This window comes from Marmota marmota, unplaced genomic scaffold (genome assembly GCF_001458135.2).
Source record: "Marmota marmota marmota unplaced genomic scaffold, marMar, whole genome shotgun sequence".
Lineage (NCBI taxonomy): Eukaryota > Metazoa > Chordata > Mammalia > Rodentia > Sciuridae > Marmota > Marmota marmota.
In genome coordinates, this window is record NW_025999962.1 from 6,749,220 (window position 1) to 6,761,428 (window position 12,209).

General features: G+C 36.0%; 1 protein-coding gene across 3 annotated transcripts in view; it reads left to right on the plus strand.

The window, feature by feature from the left end:
• Positions 1-12,209, plus strand: part of Slc25a17 (solute carrier family 25 member 17) — a 56,779-nt gene that overhangs the window by 21,832 nt on the left and 22,738 nt on the right. For 2 of the 3 annotated variants that reach the window (XM_015501882.2, XM_048803098.1), the window contains exons 2-3: positions 8,920-8,980; positions 11,114-11,180. In XM_015501882.2, coding sequence (XP_015357368.1) covers positions 8,920-8,980; positions 11,114-11,180 — 128 coding nt within the window. Of the gene's footprint in view, positions 1-105; positions 157-8,919; positions 8,981-11,113; positions 11,181-12,209 lie in introns of those variants that run through there. The other variant, XM_015501883.2, reaches the window with a different exon arrangement.

Below are 12,209 nucleotides of genomic sequence, written 5' to 3' on the forward strand. Positions count from 1 at the left end.
GTGGTTCTGGGGATTGAGCCCAGGGGTACTTTGCCACTGAGCTGCATCTGCAGCCCTTTTTTGTTTTCTTTTGATACAGGATCTCCCTGTGTTGCTGAGGCTAGCCTCAAATCTATGATCCTCCTGCCTCACCTTCTCAAGTTGCTCTGATTACAGGTACATTAATACCTGGCTTAGGTACATTTTAAAGGTGTGTCGTTCCCCCCACCCCTCGCCCCTATGAGAGCAGCAAACTTATCATCCTGGAGGCACATAAGTTTTTAATATCAGGCCACATTCTGTATAAGCATCTCTGTCTTGTGATAGGTGTGAATTGCCATAACTGTTAAGAGAACACATAGGTGGGAAATGAGAGAGAACACAAATCATGGCAAGTAACATGTTCATGGGTCTGGGAATTTGCCATTCTCATGGCAAATTCAAAGTTTTTTCCTTTGTGTTGTTTGTCCTGGGAATGTCATGGTAAGAGCATCGTGGTCTCAGAAGATAATAAGGTAGTTTAAGGGGTTAGGTAAGGCACACACCAAGTTTTTAATTCCTAACAAGCTATAAGTTAAGATGGGAGAGCAGAGGAAAAAAAATTATTCTATCCTTTAACGGTTGTCAGGCCATTGAATTAAGGTCCAGAAGTACATTTATCTCTATGGTGGTCTCTGTCTCAATTCCACAAGTTAAGGGCCTAGTCCCACAAGACTCCCCAGTCCAGGAGCCAGTTACAAGTCCTGGGTCTCCCTTACTTCTTACTTAAAACTTTTGAATCAGGGGTTTCCATAACCCCCTCCTTGTGTTTGATAATTTGCTGGGATGGCTCATAAAAGGCAGGAAAGTACTTTATTTATATTTACCAGTTGATAAGGATACGGATGAATAGCCAGATGAAGAGATACATAGGTTAAGGTCCCAAAGTGTCCTCAGCATGGGAGCTTCTGTCCCTTGAAGTTAGGAATGTTTTACAATCCTGAAATCCAAAATTTTTTTTTGGTATCGGGATTGAACCAGGGGCACTTTACCATTGAGCTACATCCCCGCCCTTTAAGGGTCTCTAAGTTGCTTATGGCCAGCCTCAGCCTCCATCCTGCCTCAGCCTCTAAATCATTAGGATAATAGGCATACACTACCACACCCAGCTCTCTAAACCATTTTTAAGTATATTTTGTATTCTAAATTGACAGTTAGTAATTGTACATATTTGTAGGTACAGTGTGACATTTCAGTACATGTATATAATGTGTAATAATCAGATAAGGATCTTTGGCAAATTTATTATCTCAGACATTCATCATTTGTGTCTCCAAATCCTTTTTTTGTTTTTATTTTTACTTTTTGATATCAGGATTGAACCCAGGGGTGCTTTACCACTGAGCCATATCCCCGATCTTTTTTTATTTTCAGACAGGTCTCACTAAGTTGCCTAGGGTCTTATTAAATTGCTGAAGCTGGCTTTGAACTCTAGATCCTACTGCCTTGGCCTCCCAAGCTGCTGGAATTATAGACGGGCACCACCTGGCCGCATATAGGCATCTTTGGTTAAATTATTGGCCATTGGTGATTAATCAATCCTTGGCTCCTCTTTCCTCCTGGAGGTTGTGGAGTAGAACTGAAAAGTTCCAACCCTCTTATCATGCCTTGGTCTTTCTGGTGACCAAGCTCAAGCTGTCTAGGGGACCGCAGGCATCTGGTTAGCATATGAAAAGAAACTTAACACTTTGAAGATTCCAAGGAACTTAGATGTCCTTGTGTCTGGACCAAGGAACTAAGATGTGATATTTTTCTTTTCTTTGAGGCAAGTGCTCTACTACTGAGCCACATCCCCAGACCCTTAAGACTTTATTTATTATTTATAATACCTTGAGGTATTATATTTGTTATAATAACCAGTATTATAACAAAACATGCTCCTTCACTCAGGAAAATTAATAAGGGTTTTAACAAGGACCTCTGTGGGGGGAACTTAGGATAAAGACCAAATATATAGTTACTATATCACATTATCACACCTTCATTTAAAAAACTCTTATAATAAGGGCTGGAGTTGTGGCTCAGTGGTAGAACGCTTGCTGGCATGTGTGAGGCCCTGGGTTTGATCCTCAATACCACATATAAGTAAATTGATTAAATAAAGGTCCATCGAAAACTAAAAAAAGTTTTGGAAAAAAAAACCTAATAAATAATTGTCTCTAAGGTATTGATTAAAGGCTGTATTTATTCTTCTTATAAGTTATGTGCCTTTTAAAGAATTTTTCTGGAGAAGACATTGGACAACTCAGGTAGTATGATGTCAACTGCTGTTTTATGTCACACTGATATAATAAAATACGATGAAAGGTGTATTAGCAGTGATAAAAAAAAACTAATAATTTTTTAAAGATAATGAAGTTTGTTAGTAATGATTTTGTGTTTAATGGTATGTTTTCAGACTATTTGGTCACAGGACACTTTTATATTCTTAAATTGCACACTCTAAAGAGCTTTTGTTTATGTGGCTATAACAATATTTATTAGATATTAAAGCTGAAATCACTGAAATATTTATTCATTAAAAATATTAAGCCTATTACATATTAACATATTTTTTAAACTATATTTTCCAAAAAATATTGAGAAAAGTGGCCTCATGTTATAGTTGCAAATATTGGACTTAATAGAAGATAGCTGAATCTTTTCATCTGGTTCTGTATTCAGTCTCTCATACAACACACATTGTTGTAATCTCTGGAAAATTTCATCTTATAGTAAGAGAATGAAAAAGAAAGGTGAATAGTTCTTCTTTCCTAATAATTCTTTTTTTTGTTTTTTCTTTTTTAGTATCAGGGATTGAACCCATAGGTGTTTATTCACTGAGCAACATCTTCATCCCTTTATATATTTTATTTGGAGACAGGATCTTGCTGAGTTGCTGAGGCTGGCTTTGAACTTGCCATCCTCCTGCCTCATCCTCCTTAAGCTGCTGGGATTACAAGCGTGCGCCACTGTGCCTGGCCAAAATAATTCTTAATAAAAATAATTTTGATGCTGCAGAGTCCTGGAAAGGTCTTGGGGACATTCAGGGATCTCCTGAATATACTTTGAGAACATATAATATTAATATATATCATATTAATTATATTAATATATTAATTTAAAATAATATTAATTAGTTAAATAATTATTATATTATTAATATATAATACTTTTGAGAATCCCTGGGATATATCAATTCTCTTATTCTGGTGTCTTTTTAAAAAATACTTACTTTTTGGGATAGGAATACATGGAGCACTTGCTTTAGAATATATGAGGCCCTGGGTTCAACCCCAGTATTGCCCCCTGCCCCTGAAATTTTTTTTGAAAATGTGTTATACATAACAAAATATTATTTAGTTTTAAAGAAGAATGAAATCATGTACTTTTCAGGAAGATGTATGGAACTGTTGATCATTATGTTAACCAAAATAAACCAGACTTAGACGTGTATCTCATGTTTTTGCTCATGTAAAATGTAATGGGGGGGGGGAAGTGGGTACGAAGTAGAAGGGGGGCCATTAGGGAAGCAAAAGGGAACTGGAGGAAGGGAGGAATAAGAGTGTAATAGGATGTTTATAATCAAAGTATTTTGTGTACATGTGTGAAATTATCACAATGAAACATAATTTTGTACAATTAATATGTGCTAATAATTCTAATTAAAAAAAAAAAAAACTCCCACCATGATTATTAGTCTATTTCACCTTTCAGTTTGGTCCATCCTTGTTTTATGTCTTTTTGTGCTGTTATTTGGTATACACAATTTTCCTTTTCCTTCTTTTTTTTTTTTTAAAGAGAGAATTTTTTTTAGTATGTATTTTTTAGTTTTCGGTGGACACAACATCTTTATTTATTTATTTTTTTTATGTGGTGCTAAGGAGCGAACCCAGCGCCCCGCGCATGCCAGGCGAGTGCGTTACCGCTTGAGCCACATCCCCAGCCCTGGTATATACAATTTTCTACAAATTAAATCTTTTTTCGATGCAAGAAGAGATTTTGCTTTTCTCCCATTTTAAAACTAAAACAAACACATGCTTTTTGTTAAAAAAAAATTATATAGAGATGCAATGCATAGGAAATGGATGTAGCTACTACTAGGGGGTTATTTTGTTTTCCCGTTTTTTTGTTGTTTTTGTTGTTGTTTGTTTGTTTTGTGTGTGTTTATTTTGTATACTTTTATGAGTGGAAGAGAAGAGTGAAGTTAAAATTCATATGTCTCTTGGTTGAAGAAAGGTTGAGAACTGGAGTAGGACTAGAAGTACTAGAACTAGGTAGGAGTCAAGGAGAGCTTGGCTCTAACCCTGACTCCAACACTCTGGCTTTAGGCTGCCCACTACATGCCAGCCCTACTCTGCTCATTTCCCGCTGAAGGGACTCCATTGGTCCAAGTGCCAGTGCTGTGTTGCAATTAACTTGTTCTCTCAACACAAACTGGTTAAATGCACAAGGAGGAGACAGAATGTTATAACTAAAGATATTTTTGGTAACTAGGAGGGTGTTTAGAAATTATAATTATTGTCAACAATAGAACTCCCACTCACATGGTTCTAATTCTGTGGGACTTAAAATTAAAAATTTATTTTACACCTCTCTGGCACAAGTGTTGTACATTGTGGTTATTATCTTAGACTTTTGTGCCTTCTAATTTTGTATGAGTGCTAACAGTCCTCAGGGGAAAAAACATTGAGTATTTATGTTAAGAGGAATTTAATTCAAATTCTGAAAAATCATGTGCTTATACAGCTTGGCATAAAACTCACATATGTATTAAATATTTTGCTTCAGGTAACAGCTGCTTATAAAAAGACATCTTTGTGTTTGCTTGGCTAAGAGACAAATATAGCAAGTCTCTGATGTACAAATGCCCCTGTTTTAAAATTACTTTAAGGATTTGGAGTACATTTTGATAGATAGTCAAAATTGTTTATTTGAAGGGGCATATTTTCATACATTTCAGTATTAACAAGTTCAGGACATACACTACACTGGACTATATGTTTTGTCTTCAGAGTAGTCCACAAAAAAATTTTCATTATTATTATTATTTCTCCTCCTCCTCCTCCCACTACCAGCTGAGCTATATCCCCAGCCCTGTCTTTGGTAATTTTTTTTTTCAAGTTTTACAGAAATTTTTTTAAAAATTTTATTCTAATTTGTTTTATATGATAGCAGAATGCATTACAATTCATATTACACATATAGAGCATAATTTTTCATATCTCTGGTTGTATACAAAGTATATTCATACCATTTGTGTCTTTATACATGTACTTAGGGTAATGATGTCCATCTTATTCCACCATTTTTTCTACCCCTGTACCCGCTTCCTTTCACTCCCACCCATTTGCCCTATTTAGAGTTCGTCTGATCTTCCCATGCTCCCCCTCCCAACCCCACAATGAATCAGCCTCCTTTTATCAGAGAACACATTTGGCATTTGGTTTTTTTGAGATTAGCTTTCACCTAGCATTATATTCTCCATCTCCATTCATTTACCTGCAAATGCCATGATTTTTTCTCTTTTATTGCTGAGTAATATTCCATTGTGTATGTATACCACATTTTCTTTTTCCATTCATCTACTGAAGGGCATTTAGGTTGGTTCCACAGTTTAGCTATTGTGAATTGTGCTAAAAATCAAAACTACTCTAAGATTTCATCTCACTCCAGTCAGAATGGCAGCTATAAGTGTTGTTAATGATGTGGGGAAAAGGCACACTCACACATTGCTAATGGGATTGCAAATTGGTACAGCCCCTATGGAAAGCAGTATGGAGATTCCTTGGAAAATTGGAGATGGAACTACCATTTGACCCAGCTATCCCATTCCTTGGTGTATACCCAAAGGACTTAAAATAGCATACTACAGGGACACAGCCCCATCAATGTTTATAGCAGCACAATTCACAGTAGCTAAACTGTGGAACCAACCTAGATGCCCAACTTTGGTAATCTTTTAAAGTTTCACTTGCAGTAATGGTTAAGAGGGGCTTCAAACTTGCAAACCTTTTAGCCTCCTGAGCCTCTGAGATTACAGAAATGAGTCACCATGCCCAGTTTATTTCATTTTATTGATTTGAATTTTTGTATGCCAGTTTTCAAGGAGGTAAATAAACCAATAAGCTGACTGTTGACTTTTCTCAGTGTTTCACTAGGTATAGCTTCTAAGTTGGGAATTCTCTTTAAAGTTGGCAGAGAAGAGAAATGGAAGTGGCCAAATTATTTAAAAAGCTCTTTGTAGGCCTGGAGATGACCTATCCAGGCAGTATACTGCATAATCATGCAGTACCACGCGACCAGGCATTCATCACACAGCTTTAAGAAATACTATAAGGTTTCTCTGACTTCTGAGCCCCATTTTTCTTGAAAATTGCTTGTAAAGTGAGCAAAGATGCAGGAATCATGGATTTATAAATTTGGGGGGGCGGTCTATGTGGGCCATTGTTTCCTAAGACATTGAGTATCATCCAGTTATTACTAGAAAAAGACATTTATTTTGAAGTCATCAAAAAAAGCATAAATAACTAAAAGTACAGTGAGTTAAATAAATGTTTAATTGAGAATCTATGATGTGCCAATATACAGAACGAATATTCTCACAACATAGAAGAGTTGTTAGATTTAACTGTAATATTAAGTGCTATAAGAGAGAACCTAGGGAGCCAAACAACCTTGTAGCCTGATGGGAAAGAGGAGGTAACATTTTATCTGAGTTTCATAGAATACTAATATAATAATACTAATAATAATAATATAATGTTTTCTCTTGTCAAGCAAGATGGCCTATTTTTTTTGGTGGGGGTCATACTAGGGATTGAACCCAAGGATTCTTAATCACTGAGCCACATCTCCAACCCTTTTTCTATTTCATTTAGAGACAGTGTCTCACTGAGTTGCTTAAGGCCTCACTAAATTGCTGAGGCTGGCCTTGAATTCTTGATCATCCTGCCTCGGCCTTCTGAGCTGCTGGGATTACAGACGTGCTCCACTGCCCCTGGCCAAACTGACCTATTCGTCCAGCAAATTTTCACACTTATCTTTAAAGTTCACACAGTTTCTAGTTGCTATGATTAAAATATTATATGTAAATATTGTTAGATCACTGACATAAAACTTGATTTTTTTTTTAGTTTCATTTTATTTATTCATTTTAGGTGGACACATTATTTTGTTTTTATGTGGTGCTGAGGATTGAACCTAGTGCCTCATGCATGCTGGGTGAGCACTCTACCACTGAACCACAACCCCGGCCCCCTAAAACTTGATTTTATGCCTGAGACTGTACACCAGTGGGGTTGCATCTGGGTTGAAAACCAGAAATTGAACTGGAAGATTCATGTGTATAATTTCATCCCTAAATAGGTGCTTCTGTTTTTTTGTCTGTTTTAATGTCGTATGAATGGAAAGGCTGATAATTTGTGTTATTGCATTACCTTGGGAAAATTTATATATTGTATTTTATTTAGAATACCAACAAAGAAAAAACTATTTTGGGGTCTGTCCTTCCTTCCTTTCTTTCTCTTTTCAGTACTAGGAATTGAACCCAGGGCTTCATGCATGTAAGACTCTACCACTGAGCAATAGTTCCAGCTCTTTTATTTTGAGACAGGATTTCACTAAATTGCCCAGAATGACCTCACACTTGGAATCCTCCTGCCTTAGCTTCCTGAGTAGTTAAGGTTACAGGTGTATACCACCGAACCCAGCTCAAAACTCTAAAGAATAGTATGATTCTTACATGCCTTTTTAATTTATGGTGAATATATTGATTAAGCACAGAAAATAGAAGTGTGTATCTATTTAACTACTGAATATTTCAGCTTTGGAGGGCATAAGAGTGCTCATGGTATCAGCAACTAACCTGCAAAAGATTTAAAATCCGTTTACCACTTACTACATTTTCTTTTTAAGTATCAGAAAGATAAATGAGATCTTGTCTGGAAAATTAAATTATATTGTTTAAGCATAAAACAGTAGAAATTTAAAATTATCTAAATTTTAATTTAGATAATCCAAATGGATTAAAATATTATGTGTTCAGCCAGGCATCGTGGTGCAAACCTGTAATCCCAGCAGCTCAGAAGGCTGAGACAGAAGGATCATAAGTTCAAAGCCAGCCTCAGCAAAAGCAAGGTGCTAAGCAACTCAGTGAGACCTTATCTCTAAATAAAATACAAAATCAAACTGGGGATATGGCTCAGTGATCGGATCGAGTGCCCCTGGGTTCAATCCCCAGTACCAAAAAAGAAAAAGAAAGGAAGGAAGGAAGGAAAGGNGTTTTTAATTCCTAACAAGCTATAAGTTAAGATGGGAGAGCAGAGGAAAAAAAATTATGTGTTCACTGAAAATTTGGTTTGAACAATTTGTAATAATGAGCTTTTGTTCATTTAAAAGTTGTGGCTGCCGGGGGTGGTGGAGCACAACTGTAATCCTAGCAACTCAGAAAACTGAGGCAGAAGATCAAAAGTTCAAAGCCAGCTTCAGCAATTTAGCAAGGCCCTAAGCAACTTAGTGAGACCTGTCTGAAAATAAAAAAATAAAAAGGGCTGGGAATGTGGCTCAGTGGTTAAGCACCCCTGGGTTCAATCCATGGTTCCTAAATAAATAAATAAATAAAGTGAAAATAAAAGTTGTTGCTCCTGGTGTGGTGCATTCCTGTAATTCTAGCTGCTTGGGAGGCTGAGGCAGAAAGATCACAAGTTTGAGGCCAGCTGGGGCAACTTCATGAGACCCTGTCTCAATAAAATTTGAAAACCTCTGGGGATATAGCTCAGAGATGACCACCTGCCTAGCCTAGAAAGGTCCTGGATTCAATCCCCAGTACTGGGCAAAAAGAAATTAAAAAAAAAAAAAAGAAATTGTGGCTCATTGTGTTTGTGATACTGTAATAGCTAAAACCTCTTTCAAACTTTTCAGGGAAGTGTGACTGCAATGACAGTGTTTTTTCCCTTGGACACAGCTAGACTTCGTCTTCAGGGTGAGTGTTAATTATATTTCTGTTCATTTGGTATTAGGAAGCAAACATTTCTTTAGAATTCTTTATTAAGGTAAGGAGATTCTGTTTTTGTAGAGATCCCACAGAAGTCTGCTTTCACTGACTTTGCTGGTCATCATTGTTGTTCCTAATTAGCCGAAGATCATATATAGATGAGTCATAGCCTTAGCCATTTTCTAATCTGAGAGAACCTGAATGGGCTTGCATAATTTTGAATCATTATGATTTTTTCTAATAAGCCATATAACTTTTTTGGGGGATGCTGGGGATGGAACCTTACACATGCTAGGCAAATGTAACACCCCCAGTACCATCTGACTTTTCAAAGGAAACAGAATGGAGAGTCAATTTAGAGTTTTTGTATAGGCATTAATTTTTTGTAATTCAAAAGGCAAGATAAATAAAATGGTATATAGTACACAGAAAACTCACTCTTGTCTGCCTTTACCCTGTTTCTTCTTTATTATAGTCAACATTGATTTTGTGTTGTTTCTTTGGAATCAGCAATGCTAGAAAAAATTTCTCAATTTGAATGTTCTTCAGAATGTAAGAGGGAGCCCACTGCTTGTTGACCGGTAGTCCCCAATACTTGGGAGGCTGAGGCAAGAGAATGGCTTGAGTCAGGAGTTCAGAGGCCAGCTTGGGCAGTACAGCAAGATCCCAGCGACTCTGGAGGCTGAGGCAGGAAGATGACAAATTTGAGGCCAGCCTCAGCAATTTAGCAAGACCTGGTCTCAAAATAAAAAAGGAGTTAGGGATGTGGCTCAGTGGTAAAGCACCTCTGGATTCAATCCTCAGTACCAAAAAAGAAAAAGAAAGGAAGGAAGGAAGGAAAGGAGGGAGGGAGAAGAAGGAAGGAGGGGGAAGAAAAAGGGAATAGGAATGTTTAGGATTTGGAGTTCACTGTAGAGTAGCAGTGAACCTTGAGACTGAGTAATGGTAGCCTTTCCTAGTTTTCTGAATAGCCCTGAAGATTTTATTTATGGAATAATATATAATCCTAATTTTCTCCCTAACTTACACAAAAAGTACACCTTACATACTATTTTGTATCTTGAATTTTAAACTTAACAGTATGTTTTAAAGACTTTTCAGATCTGCACTTAAGGAACTTCTTAATCCTTAGAGCTGTAGAGCATTCCATAGCATGGATGCACCATAGCCTGTTTACCCTTCCCCTACTGTGGATACTTGGGTGCTTATTACAAATATGATATAAGAATAGAAATGTTCATATGCCAGTTTGTTTCTGTCAGTTTTGTGGAATAAATTCCCAGACATGGAATTATTGGATCAAAGGGTAAATGAGTTTGTAATATTGATAGTTACTGTCAGATTACCTTCATTAAGGATTTTCTAATTTGCTATTTCATGAGCCATACTGGTACATACAGGCCTGTGAGTATGTATGTACCACTACCTGGTACATACAGGCCTGTGAGTACCATCTCATTTTCACAATTCTTAGGAAATTGGTTAATTACCATATATATTTATGTTCTCCATTTGTTTTTTAAGTATGGGTAGGAAATTTGAAGTCAATTGAAGGGAGTTTTATTTTCAGTGAGAATGGCAGGAAAAACAGAGCTTTTTTCTTAAGAGTTTTTAAAATTTCTTTGTTTTTAAGATAAGGAAACAAAGTAGCACAAGCCTGAAACATTGGAAACTTGAGTTTTAATTCTGACTTTGCTTTTGTGTCTGTAGCCTCTTTTGTAAAAGGAAGATAATTATTTATTTCCTCTCTGTTTTATAAAGTGTTAGGGTTAAAAAATAAGAATATGTATATTACTTTTAAAAACCAAGAGCTGTATAAAATATGAGATAAATTTCTGCTCTATTTTTTTAAGTTTTTATTTAGAAATAAATAAAATCTTTGAAAATCTTCACTTTGGAAACTAGGAATTGAACTAAAAATACTTTATGAATAATGGATGAAATTCAAGGAATCTATAGTTGGGGATTTAGCACAGGGATACCACAGAAGGATCTGAGAAACTAGGGAACTCAAAAAGGATCAGATGAAAGACTACTCAGTGGAATGGCATTTTTAGTGAAACTTGCTGATTCTGGAAATAATATTCTCAAAATTTACCTGTATATTCTCTGGTCTTGTAGTTGATGAGAAAAGAAAGTCCAAAACTACACACATGGTGCTCCTGGAAATCATTAAAGAAGAAGGCCTGTGAGTACCATCTCATTTTCACAACTTTGTTAAACAAAGCAACTTGTCAGGAGATTGTGCCTCCAATACACATAAATTCTCCATTCTCATAGCCCTCATGAAAGGTTTTATAAATTTGTAATTGCCTGTCTTATAAGTGTGTGCTGCTTTCAGTTCCTTAAAGATCAGTAGTTAGCCATTTTATTCTTTTTTTTTTTTTAACCATTGTTGTTGTTGCTGTTGTTTTTAATGTGGGATGGGGATTGAACCCAGGGCCTCATGCATGCTAGGCAAGTGCTTTACCACTGAGCCATCTTGCCAGTCCCAGCTGTTTGATTCTTGATCATGGAGTCTTCCAGGAAACCAGTGCTTTGTTTAATAATAAACCAAAGATAATAATTGTTTAGTTCATTTCTATTGGACTCACTCAGGTAGATTGAGCACTTATTTTTTTAAGTTTTTATTTAGATATAATTTTAAAGTTACAAAACTAAAATTGATTCAAAGAACACCAGTATATGCTTTACCCAGATTCAACTGTTGTTACTCTTTTTTCCCATTATTTTACCATTTGTGCCCATACTCTTCTTCCTCCCTCTTGTTTTTATTATACACACACACACACCTACCACACAAATTTTTTCAGATTTATTTGAGAATAAATTACAAACATTATTATAAAGGCATAAATTGGCATGAACATACTTTATATACAGAGATATGAAAAATTGTGCTCTATATGTGTAATAAGAATTGTAATGCGTTCCACTGCTATCGTGTATTTAAAAAATAATAAAGTCAATAAAAGATAAAGAATAAATAAATTCAAATTTAAAAAAAACAAGTTACAAACATCAAAGAGTTTTAACCCTTATGACATTGACACTTTCAAAGAATACAGTTCCCAGGCTGGGATTGTGGCTCAGCAGTAGAGCACTCGCTTAGCACGGGTGGGACTCTGGTTCGATTCTCAGCACCACATAAAAATAAAGGCATTGTGTGTGTCCATCTACAAAAAAGATTCATATTAAAAAAAAAAAAAAAGAATAC